The sequence below is a fragment of the Typopeltis vanoorti genome, chromosome 5 (genome assembly GCF_054136105.1).
Source record: "Typopeltis vanoorti isolate ZY-2024b chromosome 5, IOZ_Tvanoo_1.0, whole genome shotgun sequence".
Classification (NCBI taxonomy): Eukaryota; Metazoa; Arthropoda; class Arachnida; order Uropygi; family Thelyphonidae; genus Typopeltis; species Typopeltis vanoorti.
Window position 1 is genome coordinate 111,145,877 of NC_143553.1, and position 18,359 is coordinate 111,164,235.

Genomic DNA, 18,359 nt, shown 5'->3' on the forward strand with positions numbered 1-18,359 from the left:
TAGAAGATATACCATTTTACTTTTTACATGAAATTTATAGAGGAAACATATGAGTTGAATTCGTATATATGTGCAGAAGGAATGCGGAGTTATCCAGAGTAACTGATGGCAATGCTATAGTCCAGGGGTCGGCAACCTTTTCAGACTCGCGGGCCACATTCAACTTTTATTTTTAATAATCGGGCCGCAAGCGTTTAATTAAGAGAAAATAGTGAGTGAAACAAATACGTCAGTTAGCAATTTTTATAATATCAATCTTAAAAAGCACAGAAATATTTAAATTTCGAGATTACACGATAAAGTACAACATTATAGTAATGACGTCTAATATTATATTCTTTCATAACAGCAACACTTTTATGCAAATAAGACAAAGTGATTTATCCCCATTTTCAATAAAGAAGTCCTTGTTCGATTCATCATTAAACCTTCCTTCATCTGCAATTTTACGTTTTATTGAACCCATTTTTGAAATAATTTTTAACAAATATATATCCTCTGAAAATAATAGTTAATGTTATTGAATTATATTAAAATATGGACCAGGGAACGCGACTGCAAAAGTGCGCCAAAATCTCGGTTGTCGTCGGATAAAGTCGCCTTTTTTTTTTTTTTTTATCCCTACTCGTGATGACTCACACGGTTGACTCGCGCCAAGTTGCAAGGCGATATCACGAAGTATAAGCATAAAATTATTTTTAATTTATTCACATTATAAAATGTATTATTTAAATAATTCAACATACGGGCCACGTGGAATATAAGTATGGTCAACTTTTTATGGGCCGCCAAAAATGCACGTTTGGGTCGCATGCGGCCCGCGGGCCGCCGGTTGCCTACCCCTGCTATAGTCAATGAAGTTTTAACTGAGGCTTGGCCGTTACCCAGCTCAATAACACCCCATTCACATTTTTCTTCAATCTAAAGAGTCAAGGACTCAGTCCGTCTCCAAAAAAAAAAAAAAGTGTATGTGCATATCCGTGCATACTAAGAAAATAACTAATATTTACTTACCTTGTTTTATGAATTTCCGTCTTGCGAGTCACTGCTATTTGTTCGTTAAATGTTTTTAGTACTAAAACCATAACAACCGTGTTTATCTGTAAAAAGAAAATAAACAAGGATAATATTTGACTTTCAGCTGTAGCAAGTATGGATAGTATGAATTAACAATAGTAGAAACAGGATGTCTGATGACAAGCATCAATGAAATATAAAATGGAAAACAGCTACCGAAACAAGGCTTACAATTTCTTGATTAAAGAGATGAACCATCTCATAGAATGCACAAAATTGAAGAGCGAGATACGTGTGACTGTTTGTTTATATATATATATATATATATATATATTAGGTGCCGCTATTCAATGAAGAATTAATTTGTACGGTGAATTGGTCCGAGAGATGTAAAATGTTTTTCTTTTTTTCAGACCCTGCTTACTTAAAAATGTGAAAAAAAAACAGCTGAAGTAAAAGAAAAGTAAGTATTCACTTACCAGTATCAAAGCTGTAACTGGCACTATAAAAGAAAGCAACATTCCTCTTTGGATGGAAAGCCAGCAACTGCAGTAAATCCAGAAATATCAATTAGTAGACATGTCATTGTGCAATATGTTAGATTAAAAAATTCAATTAATTAGAAGAAAAACGTTTTATGATATTTAAATAAACAATATTTTGATAGTAAATCGATCTGTGCTTTGAGATTCGCTCGCCATTGAAACAAACATAATGCTTGGGTGAAAAATAAAAATTGAAATTGAATTCTATTGAAAATTGACGCTCAGTTTAAGTAAAGATAACTGCAGTCTAAATAAATGTTTTTATGCTTTGATTATTCATCTCTGTATTTCAATTTTACACTTAATATAAGAAATATATACTAAATATACATTTAAACCTTGTTTTTCAGAATTATGTTTATTCATATTCATTTTAAGATATTACAATTTAACTAAAATATGTTCTATGCATTGTGCATTATATATTTGAAATATATGAATTTACTTCTGGTTCAAACTCGAGATTTAACACACGGAATACACATAAAATATCTTGGTATACGATCAAATAAGAAATAAAAGTTATAATCCTTTAAATACTAATTAGGACTCGAACATTCTCTCTGGCGGATATGATGAAGTAATAATCCGGAAGTGCTTCTTTTTTCTTCTTTTCTTTTTGCACTTTTTCCTGTTCCAATGTACTCATGAAAGATTTAAACTTATAAAATATTACGAGTTTCCAGGATTATATAACTTACCGAAATTTAGAAAAAGAACAAACAGAAGAAGAGCATAGAAGATTACAAGGTTCCAGAATTATACATCCTGTGAGCTGGTTGCATAATCCTGGATTATTCTTGAAACCAGACTTATTTTTTCTCTTTCATACTACATCAAGCCTTCAATCAATATCCTACATCACAAGAAAGAAAACGATTTCTTTATTAGATTTTAACACAGTCTAAAATAATGATAAAAACGATGCGTCACATGATAAATTAAGATTTTGTAAGCCAAGTATTCTTGACCGGTTGTGTGCTTAAAAAGAGTGCAAATAACAATAAATAACAGACAAATACGCTAAATACTAAATTTCATCGAAATCTGTTAGGTCGGAGTAGGTCCGTTGCAAATGAATACAAAACGACTCAATTTTCCCATTTAGGAAGCGTTGTAGCGCGACATGTGAAGAAGAAATAAATGTTTTCATTTAAGGCAAACTTTAAGTAGGTTGATCACCGAATAAAGATCGAAATGATAAACTTCACTAGTTAGTTGCATTGCTAAATTATCCACATGAGCATGGTCATTACACTGAACAAATATATTGCGTAAAGAAAAATCGGGTCTTCGTGATCAGGTTTATAAACTTACCGCACATTAATACGGTGGGTAGGCTAAGAATGTTTTCTAATTGTGTTAATTTTCATAAGTTGATGTTTTAAACAATCCGATAATCTCGTTCTGGAGAGTAAACAGAACTTTTAAAGCTATTTTAGATCCAGGTGGCGTCACATCTGGCGATGACGTTCGTCCCCCATCGAAAGGCAATCACAAACATCCATGCCCACAGCGGACTTCGAATCCTCCACCTGTTGGTTGGAGAGCGATTACTCTAAAAACTGGGTCATTCACAGCGACCAGGCCAACCATGTCCGAGCTTTTATGCTATTATCTAATTCAACGTGGAACTCTTCTGTTTATATTTGAAAATTACTAGTACATTATACTTTTAAGTACCCTTCCACATTACGAACAAATAATACTCGTTATATACTATAATTGCTCCCAAATAATTTATGCTTGATTTTTTGTAACGAGAAAAAAAATCTAAACTAATCTTATTTTAAAATGGGTTCGTGTACAGCGATAGTCACTGTCTTCGATTAGTTTTAGAGATTAAAAATATTAAAATATGCTAAAAAAAGAGCGAAACCTAACGGCACGTAACTTCTTTTTAATGAAGAGTGTCCATGAAAGTTCCATGCATTTCTTGCTATTCCCCTATACGAACCGCAAAGCTAGAGTTCTTGTTTTTTCCGTCAAGTAGGAAGGTTTAAAACATTAATTAAAAGAAACAGATTTAAATTACTAATATATCTGTTCAGTCCTTTTTTTATGAGATCTTCGGCAAATGTTGTTAACCCCCCTCGCATGTCTTTCGATGATGCGATGCATTGTCTGCATTGAGTGCCCCTTCGTTAGGCTATTTTCTCTAAATTGATCTGATGGACAATTGTGCGTGTAATACATTGTGACCATTTAGCAGTACTGATCGTTACACCTTCCAACACAATAATGTTCCTTGTCCAGAGCAATGAATGCAAACACATGGTTTGGAACTGAATAATATGAGAATATGCAGTGGCTCGCAGACGCACACGAGCGGAACCAGTAGATGCGTACAATGAACCGGAGCGTAGAATTAGGACAAGGACAAGGCGGTCCCTTTATTAATGAAACTTACATGGAGGAGGGAGGGGGTTTAAAATTATGCTTGCACGTTTGTATTGTTTCTATGTGAACGTGCAAGCATAATTTTAAAACTAATTGCAGATATTCCTTGATTTCTTCCCTTGTATTTATTTATTGTATTATTCTTGCTCTCAGATAATGATAGGAATTTGTGTATTATCGATTTCTCTCTCTCTCTCTCTCTCTCTTTCTATATATGGAACCATCCTGTATATATATATATATATATATATATATATATACAGGATGGTTCCAAAATCCACTTACAAACTTTGAGAGGGAAGAGAGAGAGAGAGAGAGAGAGAGTATCAAAAGCAATCATATTCACATAGGAAAGCATGACCGGAAATGCCACCCGAAAGTGATAGGTGGAGCTCCAGGTGAGCAATTGGGGCTTCCTCATTCAAGCTTTCGACATCGTACGAAGAACATGGGTCGTTTTACGAACGCTGAGATGGAAGACATGCACATCGTTTACCATATTATGTATCCAACTGCTATTGAACTGTTCAGTTACGCCTAATAAAGTTTTTTTACACTACTTACTGCTTTGTGTTATTTCTGTATCTTTGTGTCCCTGTTAGTACCTTCCGTTGGCGTTTCCAGTCATGCTTTCCTATGTGAATATAGTTGATTTTGATGTTCTCTTCTACCTTTCCTCAAAGTTTGTACGTGAAATTTTGAACCATCCTGTATATAAAATCGAAATCCTACTGAGTAATCCAAACATAGAACTTTTTCAGGCGACTTTATCCCTCCAATAAGCAGGATGTTATCTCTCACCTGACGATGGCATTCACGCCCATGGTGAAATTCAACTGACAGCCTGTGAACTGCAGGGCTGTATACTCTTCACTCGATAGGCTATCCACTTTACAGAGCTGCAAAATGTCGGTCGGATAGGTGAGTCCTAATAATATCCTTTTGTTTGAAAGATCTTGGTTCGAATTCCGTCTTGGATGCAAAAGAACCTCTTCTGGCAAACAGGGCCAAAAGAATGAACGTATTAATAAACAAATACCCATAATTCATATGTTTAGTTGCTTCGGTCGTAATTCAGAATAACAGCAGTACTTTTCTAAGTTAACACAAAACTGTTATTCGGAAATTTCACTAAACCTTGAGCTGAGACTTTTGTCTGCTGCTATTGTACCATTTCAGTTGAAACAAAAGCCAATTAAAAATTAAATTTCTTTTAATTACATTAAAGAAAATCTTTCGGATTATTCACTAAGTGTATTTAAACGTGTTTTTAGTTCAGTTTGAAGTTTTAAGTTGCATCCTATCTTTAAAACAGCTAGATGGGGTTGGTTGTAATAACGACTGAGGTAACCAAGAGATCAAAGACAGTAGTCTTTGATCTCTTGTGTGCGGTGTGTGTGTGGGCGCGCTATTATCTAATTTAGGCCTCACTAGTTGTAATTAATAAAAAGTTAGTTTTTCCGCCTTGAGTTTTTTTGCTTTCATTTGGCACTCTATACATTTATCTTGGGATTATTTTTTCAATTATAAAGCTTTTTATAGCGAATTCTGTTATCTGGATTTTATCCCATTCCTAAGAGGGGGACTAGGGAGGTAGATGAAAGCGAATGTCAAAGTTTGGTTTGATTCGTGAAATTAAAATTAAATCTTTATTTTGATTCCGTCTAATTACAGCTACATCATGAAACAATTGTTTATGTTACCCGAATTACCTCACTAAAGGAAATCTATGCACTCCCATACTAATTATTATGCTACCTCTGTGATTTCATCACGCAGTTCCTTACAAAGAACTGTAGAGAAATTTCTTTACCGTTCAAAATCTATCAAATTCGAATTCAAAACAAAAATAGAGCGAAATTTGTTCTTTTTTGAATGGACGTTTGATTTTCTCGAAGGAATATTACAGAAACGTATAAAAGCGAGAATGTCCCTGTGCAAATAAAGATAAAGATTCTTTAGAAGTGCAATTTTCGTAATATCATTCTTAATGTTTTCATTGGAGCAACAATCCGATAAAATAAAAAGGGATTTGATTCATAACATTGGGATTGGAACCAAAGAAAACATAATTGCAAAGATATCTCGTTTCTCCACCCATGTTTTTGCCTACTGAAGGAATCGATGGCTGGGCTGCCTTCCAGAGAAAATTTGTTATTTTAGTGGTAACCTATAGAAGCTATTACCGGTGTCTGTCTTATCGCGCAAGAAGAAAGAAAGAGAAAGAGAGAGAGAGAGAGAGAGAGAGAGAGAGAGACCGTATAGTAAAGGAAATGATGGCTCTGTGTGTATCGCATTGATATATTTTTATTATGTTGTTAAAGAAATAACATGAAATTTCTGTTAGATCAGTTTTCTTTGATTATTATTGCTGGTAAAACGATTAAGCATTCATAATAAATTGTTTAATTATTACAACATATGATAAACACAGGTGAATCTGCGAAATGACTGTTCAAAATTCGTAATATGAAATCGTTCAACTGCTATGCATAATATGCGCAATAATTTGATTGCACAGTATATTACATTTTTCGCTTGCCTGCTGAGCATCTTATTTGCAGTCATGCTCAGCATAACTGCAAATTACACACAGCAGTGTCTAATAATTTATAATTATTAACCTGTGATAGTCAAAAGTTTTTATTAAAGATGAATTTCTTTCCTAAACTTATCTAAATTAAAATACGATTTAATATTTAAAATATAATTTTGTATAAACCATAATATCTTATTCAATTAATAAAACTTTTTTTTTAATAAATTTAGAGTTTGCTTAAAATTATTTAAAACACCATATATAATTTTGAAACCAGGGATGAAATTTCGGATAACGGAGAAAGGATAACGGCTAGGGCGTCCCCCGTAAGCGATGCGCAGTTCCGTCGCCCGAGGACTGCGAGAAGTGGGCTTGGGCTACCGAACCAAGGACGGTTTCGGCTAAAGAAGCGAGTCCAACAGAAAGAGAGAGTGTGTAAAGTAAGAATTGGGTCGCCGAATGTGGGTACGATGAATGAGACGAGTAGGGAGATAGCAGACATGATGAGAAGAAGGAAGCTGAAGATCTTGTGCGTGCAGGAGACAAGGTGGAAGGGCAATAAAGCAATGGAGCTGGCGGAAGGATATAAACTGTTTTACAGCGGGGCGAATGAGAATGGAAGAAACGGAGTTGGAATCATCATCGACAAGGAGCTGAAGGGTGGAGTCTGCGAGGTGTGCCGGAAGAACGATCGGATTATGAGTGTTAAGATTGAGATTGGAGGAAGTGTGGCTGTGATAGTGTGTGGATACGCTCCACAAGTAGGTTGTGGTGAGGAGGAGAACGAGGCATTCTGGAGAGAACTAGACCAGGTAGTAATGGGAATCCCTGATGGTGAGAGAGTGATCGTCGGAGTAGACCTAAATGGGCATGTAGGAAGGCGACGAAGTGGTGAAGAAAGGGTGCACGGGGGTTGGAGTAGTGGTGAAAGAAATGAAGAAGGTAAAAGAATCGTAGAGCATGCTGTGGCCTTCGACCTGACTATAGCTAACACGTGGTTTAAGAAGAGAGTTGGACACCCGATAACCTATAAGAGCGGAGATAGAATGAGTCAAAGTGACTATATTATGTGCCTTAGGAAACATCTGAAGGAGGAAAAACTGTAAAGTGATTAACGGAGAAAGTGTAGCGGCACAGCACAGGTTGGTTGTGGTAGACTGTGATATAAAAGGGGAAAAGATGAATAGACGGAAGTGGCGGAAAGATAGGAAAATAAAGTGGCGAAAATTGGAAGAGGAAGGTCCAAGGAATAAGTTCAAAGAAAAGGTATTGGAAGGAATGAAGTTAGCAGAGAATGTGGAAGAATAGCGGGACGTAAATAGTCGGATTATTAGAAAAATTGGAGAAGAGGTGCTCGGTATAAGATCAGGAAAGGGGCAGCCAGAGGATAAGGAGGTATGGTGGTGGAATGAGGAGGTGGAGTTGGAGATCAAGGAAAAGAAAGAGGCAAAGAAAAAATGGGACATTACTGGAACTAGAGCTGACAAGGAGGCGTATAGATTAGCGAAGAAAAATGAAAAGAGAGCTGTGGCAAGAGCGAAAGTGAGGGAAGTTGACGAGGTTTATGAAGTACTGGAGAGAAACGGTGGTGAAGCTCGGTGGTTGAGAATAGCGAAAGCCAGAGATAAGGCCTCGAAAGACATAACAACATCAGTAAAGCAGATAAAGGACCCCTCAGGAGTAGTATTACAAGAGGAGGACAAAATCAGAGGAAGATGGAAAGAATATTTCCGTAATCTGCTAAATGAGGAGAATCCAAGAGAGAGGTGTGAGGATGGAGAGGCAAACGAAAGATCGGTGCAGGACATCAGCAGAGAGGAAGTGCTTTGGGTACAAAGAAAAATTAAGAATTTAAAGTCTGTGGGGGGCGGACTAGATACCTGGGGAAGTGTGCGGAAGTCTGGGCAGCGAGGGCGTAGACATGTTATGGGATTTGACGAGGAAAATAGCCCGACAGGAAAAGATATCAGAGGAATGTAGGTAAAGCATTCTCGTCCCAATCTACAAAGGAAAAGAAGATGTTCAGAATTGTGGCAACTATAGAGGGATCAAGCTGATGTCACACACGTCGTTGAAGATATGGGAAAGAGTAATTGAAGGAAGGATACGGCGGGAAACAAAAATTGGCGAGGAGAAGTTCGTATTCATGCCAGGAAGAGGGACAACGGATGCGATATTTGAGCTAAGGCGATTGATGGAGAAATATAGGGAGATGCAGGTGGAGCTGCATATGATGTTTATAGACTTTGAAGAGGCGTACGACAGAGTGGCCAGGAAGGAGGTATGGAGGTATATGAGGAAGAAGGGGGGGGTGTGTGGGAGAAGTACTTGAGGTTGGTGAAGGAGATGTATGACGGAGCGAAAACTCAGGTCAGGTCTAGTGTTGGCATGACAGAGGGGGTTCCCCATTGTCGTCGGGCTCCATCAGGGATCAGCTCTGAGCCCCTATCTCTTTGACCTGGTCATCGATATACTAATGGAGGACGTCAAGAGAGAAGCGCCATGGAGCATGATGTTTGCCGACGACACTGTTCTTTGCGAATCGTCCCGAGAGAAGCTTGAAAAGACCCTGGAAGAATGGAGAAAGGTATTGGAGGAGAGAGGCATGAGAATTAACCCGGTGAATACCGAATATATGTCAACGGGGAGTGCCGAGGATGTGCTCATACGACTCTATGGTGAAAGGTTATCTTCAGGGAAAAATTCAAGTACCTCGCGTCGGTCGTCGAGAGGAATGGTGACCTGGATGAAGAAATACAGCACCGAATAACATGCGGCTGGATGAACTGTAGGAAGATGAGCGGGGTCCTGTGTGACAAGAGAGTGAGTTATAAGATGAAAGGAAAGCTGTATAAGATGGTGGTGAGGCTGGCGATGCGGATGTTGAGATGGATGAGTGGTGTGACAAAGAAGGATAGGATAAGGAATGACTACATCAGAGGGACGGTCAAGGTGGGACCGATCGGTAAGAAGGTGCAAGAAAGCAGGATGAGGTGGTTCGGTCATGTAGAGAGGGGGAGTTAGGAGTGGAGTGGAGTGTATGGAGGTAAAGGGAAGGAGGAAAAGAGGCAGGCCCAAGCTCAGATGGAGGAATAAAGTGGCAGAGGATCTTAGGGAGAAAGGATGGAGTCGGGAAGACGCCCTGGACTGGAGAACCTGGAGGAAGAAGATTAAAGATGGGAACTCCGACCCTGTTTAACACGGGATAAAGGCATAGCGAAAGAAGAAGATATAATTTTGAAAGATAAAATTTAAATTTTAACATTTCAGGATGGTTTCATTTGACAAATTGTGCCGAATAAAACGTTTTAATTACAATGATAAAATTTGTTTCTGTCAGTTTTGCTATGGTTAATTTTGATTTCATTTAATACTATTTATTTTCTTATTGCACTATGATATTAATCAGTACAATATTACGTGCATTGAATTACGATTTATTTCAAGCATTTCAATTTAGTTCAATATAATAAATTTATAATTTATTTCATACATTTGATTGTTGCTTATTTTTAACACTTAATTATGATATGATCATAATTAAAACATTTTGTATGATGCGATAGGATAAGATATGATAAAATAAATAAATAAAGAGCTAAAATTTAAAATTTATATTCCACAAGAGGGGGTACGCAGAACTCTTTTAATGCTTAATTTTGAAAATTTCTGAGCAGCCGGTCTGTCTACACCCCTAGCCGTCACCCGATGTCAGAGTTACAAACATCTAACTACGATATTTTTCAAACATTTATGATTACATTATCATTATATTATGTTAAATTATATTTAACAGATTTAACTTAAAATTATGCAATATTTTATGATACGACGATAAGATGTGATGAGTAATACAATATCGTATATAATTCTATGTAATATTTTAACTGTTGCGAAGCTTGAACCATTAATAAACGAATATATATCAGTAAAAATATGTCATCTGCGGAGAATATCTATACTACTATACTATTGATATCTGTTAATTTTATTTTAGCTTTTTTATTTGAAACATTATGATAAAAATTAAACTTAAATGTGATGAAATAAATTCCAAACGAAAGAAATATTTCAACTTACTATCTCGTAGTTTCGTATCCTTTAGGGTTGACTGTGAAGGAAATTATGACTAATGCGACGGGCACAATCCAAGAAAGAATACAATAGTCACGAACTCTGCCTGCAGGACGAGATTCGTATCGAAGGCGACGATAAAGGTGAATGCTAAAGGACACCAGCCAGAAGCAACTGACTAGAAATAAGTAGTGAAGTGTGAGTGCAACGCTGTAACAGAATTCCTGAAAAAAGACAGAAATTCGTTTTTAAAATTTTAGGTATGAAATATGATAATTAGAATCAATTATGGAAGTAAAAATATTCATTTTCAAATCCTTTCTCGCGGTAAGATAATCTTATCCCACCAGGATACGATTAGCTTACAGCAATAGCATTTTTTTGTTAACAGGAAGACTCCTCGATATACATGAACAGTAATCAATGCAATTTAATATTGCCAGACACATTACAATTAACTGTTTATACTTTAATTAATCGTATAATAATTAAACTATCATTCGAAGTTAATGCAGTTATAGATAAGATTATAAAGTACGTAGGTATGATGTATGAAAAAATTAAAAACGTGTTTCCATGGCAACAAATCCCTTCATCACGATTTTTATTTTTAGTGCAAGTTTAAGGCAATGCATATGAATCTTTCAACAGATTGATGCAGATCGCTTAAAAGTGTTAGACCAAACTTAAAGGTTGGCACCATATTTTTCATAGCGGTTTTAATTAATATCATTTTTGAAGGAAGTATAAGAGTGTGATTTATCGATGTTTTTTTTTTCTTAAAGATTCAACGAGCGATGAAATATATTTCGCATTCATTAAACACATGTAGAAGACTTTTAAATTGTGTTAGCAACAAAGTAATTAGATTTTTAACATTTGAACACTAACTACAAAGACATTCGATCACTTAAAGATCGTAGCGGTAATTTCCAATATGAATCACAATTCCAATTATCTGCAAACCTCTCTGCATTAAATCGATCCATAAATTTATCTTCCAATACTCTTTTGAAGGAAGCGCCAGTTAATGTTCGATGTTGAATATTACAAAAGTTATACTTTGGATCCGCTATTTAGTCACGCAACCATTGACTTAAAACAAAGTCTCTCAGAACATTCCTTGACAAATCTTCTCTAAAAGGGCGTTGGTAATGAAATGTGACAGGGCTTAATATGTTGAATAAAGTAGTGTCGCTTATAATGCAATGGCGGCCTGATGGGTGCCAGGGAACATCTGCCTCCTAACCACCTATAATGGAAGACCTAATTAAAGAATCTTCCCATTATCTCGGCACTGTGAAAGGAAGAAATGATAGTAACGAAGGAGCGAAGAGCTATATTAGGGGTATGTGCATGAAAATTGGACACTAGCACACCAAAACCTGCTGGTTATTAATAATCCCAAGGAAACAAACCAAAATCAATGAGAACTTAATGAATTCATCACAGTCTATTGCTTGCTAGTGTGATTAAGGTGCGCCGAACAAAAAGATAGAAAGGTAATTTTCAAGGTATTTGCAATGACTTGGAATTTTCGTCACAGAATTTAAACTTCAGTGAATTAAAACCTTTTAGCTACTAAAGCAAATTTCTGTTTCGGTGTAGGCTAATGGATTTTCATCTAATACCGCTGATTTACATTGAGATAAGTTATATTAATCTCAAAATATGCTAATTAATCTGAAGTTACGTATGAAAGTGAGACGCATGTATGTAATTAATTATCTCGATGACGCTAGACGGCGCACCAATCGTTCTCTAGTAAGTAAAGAAACTATGCTTCTTTATTCTAATTTTTTTAACAGTATATTTGCAATTAAAATGTAATCAATAGTATTTTAATTGCTTTTAATTTATTAAAAGTATAATAAATTCTTCATCTGAGCAGAATAGCAAAGAAGACATTGTACTTCTAAAATATATTCAAACATCGATTTTCCTTCCACTACCTTTACCCCAAACTTGAATATTTTATTACGTAAATGCCTCTAAACACTTACCTGACGTGATGTTGCGTTTATGCCTGCCATGAATACGATCTGTGTGGTTGCCATGGATACGAGGAGATTCAGGAGAATAAGTGAGGAATCCGGAGCATCTCTCCTGAAACAGCAAAGTGATTTTAACTATAAATATGGCGACTCTCTCTCTCTCTCTCTCTCTCTCTCTCTGTTGAAGACGATAAACTTAAAGTTAAATACGATTACACTTCAAAGACTCTCCTTACCGAAATCCCAATGTATTTAACTTTACTATTGAAATACTTTACTATTGAAAATTCGATTAGAATTTTTGATGGAGTGTGGAAGAGGAAATACATTTACTTTTAAAATGTTTAAAAAACGGTAATCGTTATTTATAAAAAGAAAAAAAGAACATAGACTTATCACTTTCTTTCTCTTATATGAGAACTAATCTTCTCCAGAAGAATGAGAGAAGAGAAACACTCGTGATTTAAGAATGTAGAATCGAATTCTGAAATGTAAGATAATCATTTGTACTTTAGACGAATTTGCACAGTTAATTCATAAATTATAAGATTCAAATAGATAGAAAAACTACTTTACATAACTTGATTTTTCTGGACGTTTAAATGCCTTTGAAAAGAAGGGTAAGAGGAGAAAATCCATTTAATAATTCATCCACCTCTTAGGAAACATATCTTCCCATTAAACTGAACTTCTTTTAGCATTGTGTGGCTGACTTCAACTTTTTGCCCATTACACGTTTTCTCCATCTGTTCCATTTTTAAGGCTTCGGAACGTATTTCGAAGAGAATTGCAAAAGTTCCTTTTATTATAAATGAGATGATTACACTAAAAGGATCAAGAAAATATTCTCCAACTGTGTCTTTGATGAATTTATGATAAATAAGACATTAAAAAATATATGCTAAGGAGATAAATTTCGCCACGTGATGTACCTTCTACTGATAAAACATAAAAGACATTTTGTTCACACTACTCATAATTTAGACATACTTCAGGTGTCTCTTTCTTCATTGCTGCCCCCTGAAACCAATGGTTGATGGGGCAGCAATGTGATATTAATAGGGAATTATTATAGTGCTGGGTGAGTTCCCGTTGTTTTCCTTCATCTTCGGATGAGACCAGCTAACTCACCTTTATTGAAAAGGTCAAAGTTCATCGGGTCATAGATGACATTCGAACCCAGATCTTTCCAATCAAAGGACTCATCTGTACAAGCTGAGCTACTCAGGCTAACACTCCAGATAGAAGAACGATAATTAAAACTATGCTGACCCAACAAAATAAATGTAATAATTTAGTTTGTTTGGTCAGTTATTAGCCGCATTTTCTGCTGAAAAAAAATTCCTTCTTTAATTTCAACTCGGCTTAGAATTTAAATTTCATGTTTACCTTCGCCATTTTCCTCAATATTCGTCAACAGTACGCAAACTTAGTAGTATTAACTGCTTAATGAGATAATTTATGAGTAATTTAATAAACTCTGTGAAGTTAAAATAGTGAACGGAAAGGTGTCCATGATACCCTTTGGATGAAAAGCCTCTGATTGGCTACCCATCTACCACGACAAGGAGCCACTAAAGAAATAACGGTGAAACGAAAATGAAGTTAAAAGAAAAACATTTTTACTTTATTTTACTGCATTTGTTATCTTCCAAGTACTCGCTTTAACATTGTTAAAGCGAGTACTTGGTCATAATTTATCAATAAAGTATCACTTCCAAAAAGATTGAATCAGACATTGAAGAAAGGTCTTTAATTGGAGTATTCTTACCTGTAATGATAGAGGTAGATAATGAAGGTCAGAAGAACTGTAACCAAGGCTACCACACAACTGCCAAGCATAGCTTTACCCACATGTATCGTTGTTGACACCTTTTCCTACAAGAAAGCAAATAAACAGTAACTTTACAAATGAATACGAAAAAGAAGACTTGAACACACATACCCACGCACACACATATACACACACATTTAGCGAAAAAATAGCAACGTGTTTCTGGTAAAACGAATCTTTCGGAGTTTTCAGGTAAATGTTGAAAATTAAGAATTTAAAAGCAGTTCCGCTAACAGACATTGAGAGATGTGGTGGAACATTTGATTCAAACAAATCAAATGTGCTCCATTTGAGGTGTGCCCATAATATCAATACAAATTCTTGATGATGTATATCGTAGAAGGCGATCCTTCTCTCACAGACTTAATTCAGTCACTTTCCCATCAGTGTTCTGTTTCTGTACTGTGCTTTTTCTACAGACACTTTCATGAGTATTGCTGCTTTTAATTAGCCACCACCATTCATTCACTTTCTTCTAGCCATTTAAGAACTAGAACAGCCATACATTGCCCAACTTCCCATCCTCCTCCTTCATTCTATCTACCTCTAATCTTTGGAACAATCTTACCATACTCTTTTCCACACCGAATGCAATCTCCAACTCTTTAAGAAACATATCGATAGATTATTTCTTTATCCCTAACCACTTATCCAGACATGGCATTATGCTATTGGTCCTTTCGCTTTTCAGGTGTAGAGTCATCATAGAAAATGTTCAGAATTATACTGAGTTATCGTTTCGTTTTCTGACTGGTGTGCGGAGGTAGCGTAACTGATGCCAGTGAGATGCAACAACAATGCGTTGCATCACTCTGGTACTGTATATCGTGAGCTCAGGTTATATTTACAAAAAGAGTACAATATCTTATTAGCTATTGAGTTCATCCTCTCTGTGACATTATATGAACAATAGTTCAACTTTCCTTCCCATCCCACTATACATCTTTTTGGTAATTGGGGAGGGGAAATAATGTTTGACATTATCACTTCTCTAGAAAGTCGTGTGATCCACTTCATCTCCTTTTCTTCTGTGCACATTGTTGTTCGGTGAATTTTTCTCTTTGGTGGAGATGGAGTATTGCTATTTAAATTACGACGGATGGGGCTGAAAAGTTCTAATAAATCCCCACGAAGGAATACCTCAGTTCTTTCATGGTGATTATCACAACTTTTCAACACACCCTCGTATATGATATATTTCTGTAATAAGTCTATCTTGGAAGCAGTTTATTTCAGCTCACACGCGTAAGTGTAGTTTTGCAGAAAATTTCGTTAACTGCTGCCATCAGCAAAACACACATGGAAAGTAAGTTTACACTGAGTTATGGATCACAAAAAACAATTCAGATGTTTGATGTTTTGAATTTATTATTGAAATCTTTACTGATTCTAGAAACAATGCACCTAGAAAATGAATTATTTCAGGATCATTCGATATCTGATAATTCAGACGACAACAATGTATCCAATCACAATTGTTATGGGATATTTAATATTTAAATAATTTTTGATAATTTTAATAAAAGGAAATTAGATTATCAGATGAGTAAGATCTGAAATTCCTAATAATAAACTGAAAAATGTATAGAGAAAATTAGAAACTGGAACAAACAGAAAAAAGAAAAAACGTAAGAAAAAATGCGAGAAACATGAGAATAGTAACCAGATACAAAAAAGAACAAAGAAATATGAGAAGAGAAAAGAAGAGAAGAGAAGAGAAGAGAAGAGAGAGAGAGAGAGAGAGAGAGAGAGAGAGAGAGAGAGAGGGATAAAAAAAGGAAGCGCAAGAGAAAGAAAATCACGGAGAGTAAGAAAAGAAGGAAAGAGTTAAACAGAAAGAGATAATACGAGAGAGAAAGAGAGAGAGAGAGAGAGAGAGAGAGAGGTTAAAAAAAGGTAGCTAATTAGTTTTCTTTTCAGCGTAGTAATGTTACAAAAACCTCGGGGGAGTTTTGTAAGTTTTCTTAAACACGTCATTACAAGATCTTAGTCCAGTCCATTATTTTTGTCTTCCAAGATGTGAAGCGAATTAATGCGAAAGAAAATATCTTTTAATAAGAAAAGGAACGTATGCTAGCTGTAGTAATACGATCAAAAGAAGCATTTATCCTGAGGGAAGAGCTAAGGTTTGCAATTACCTTCATTTCGCTTCAGATACGAAGGAAGAAAGAAAAAAAAGTAAGAGAAACTCCTTTTGGTCTCAGGCACTGTTCTTAATGGTGAGAGTAATTTTACGAAAGCATAGGTAATTGGATTAGTCTTACTTCTCTTGTGAAACAGCTTATTTTTAAATATCGGAAGAGGGGGAAGGAACTGTAGCCCTCTTGCTTCAATTTTAAGTGAATTTCCGTTTTTTAATTTCCTGCTTTTTTATTAATTAGTAAGCGTATCAGTTAAAGATTTGGTAGCAACCGTTAGTACAAAGAAAGGAAGAAAGTGTGAGAAAAAAATTTAATTTCTTCGGTTACACTTCCATATCATGACAGATATGTACTTTGCAAACTGTGATCGGATCCAACATATAAAGTGCTATTGTTTGGTCCATTCTCGAATTAAACTCTTTCACTACTGTAACCAGGTGCGTGTCCTTCCCCTCCTCTACTCAAACATTTCATTAATTTTAAGAATTAACTTATTGAAAATCAATTTTACTCTTATATTATTCAAAAAGCTAATCCTAATTTCAATCCTACATATATACACAGAAATAAAATATGTATAACTAGATAATATATCACAATATATCTATTGTCACAATATATCATAATATAATATATTATAACATTGTATTCTTAATAACTTCAGTATCAATTGTAATTTGAGAAATTAAGAAAATAAAAAAAAATTGCATCTTTCAAAATTATTTAGTAGATTAAAGCAGAAATGATTATTATTGGCCAAAAACTGATATTTTAAACAATAAGCATTTTATAAAGGTTTAAAAAACAATTAATACGATAACAACTGGTGAAACAGCAAATGTTAATAAACACAATGAATACGATAAAAAATAGACAAATAGTAAAATATTAATGAAACCCAATGAATACTCGACAACAATTTGAAAAACAACAATAAATACACAATAATTTGAAAAACAACAATGATGAATACGATAACCGTTTGCAAACAATGAATACTATAACAACGGATCACTTTCAGTAATGCAATAGACAGCTAGATTTATTGATATTAAAGTAATCCTTTAAGTATCATAAAAGGTATTTTACTCTTTACTTACAGGATCGGTTGACTTTCTCAGAAGAAGCGCAATACTGCCGAGGTGAGGACATCTACAGCGAACCATGTTTCTGTTTCTGGACACAATCAGGCAATCATCTGTTTTCCATAATCTACAAAATAAATAAATAAGTAAAAATAAATGAAATAAACATTTCTTTTCAAAAACACTATACATTTGTTCATTCCTGCAATGCATATATCATTGCAGGACGTGAAACGATTCTAATCATCGCATGAAATTCAATGTGATCAGTATTTTATTCAGTAGTAATGTTCATCTTCATATATTACTGGGCTATATGAAGACGTACAACAATAGCGCATTCTACTGTTGACGAAGGTAAACTCTTCATTGCTAATTTATCTGCTTGCGCTTTGTTCAAATCATTCGACAGATTAAAACAAGACATTCAACAAGTGTGTAGAGTAATAGATAAATCACTATTCGATAAATACTGTACAATAACCAGCCTTTGCCCAAGCAAACAAACAATGCCGGCATAAATTCTCAGTAAAAATCAATATCCCTTTGCCGTTAAAGCAAGAGGATTATATCAGGATTTAATAATAATATAATATATTATGGATAATTAAATATACTAAGAGAATAGTTTTTTTTTTTTTCAAATGATGTAAATTTTAAGAATACAGTAGAAGCACATTATTCAATATACATTAGCATGTTTCTGATGAAATGATGTATTCAGCGGGGG

General features: G+C 35.1%; 1 protein-coding gene across 1 annotated transcript in view; it reads right to left on the reverse strand.

The window, feature by feature from the left end:
- LOC150106723 (adhesion G protein-coupled receptor L1-like) overlaps window positions 1-18,359 on the reverse strand; it is a 157,219-nt gene that overhangs the window by 9,474 nt on the left and 129,386 nt on the right. The window contains exons 10-15 of the mRNA XM_090392666.1: window positions 17,645-17,756; window positions 14,341-14,447; window positions 12,579-12,681; window positions 10,582-10,799; window positions 1,497-1,563; window positions 1,015-1,100 (exon numbers count right to left, since the gene is read on the reverse strand). Of these exons, the coding sequence (XP_090248792.1) occupies window positions 1,015-1,100; window positions 1,497-1,563; window positions 10,582-10,799; window positions 12,579-12,681; window positions 14,341-14,447; window positions 17,645-17,756 (693 nt within the window). The remainder of the gene's footprint in view (window positions 1-1,014; window positions 1,101-1,496; window positions 1,564-10,581; window positions 10,800-12,578; window positions 12,682-14,340; window positions 14,448-17,644; window positions 17,757-18,359) is intronic.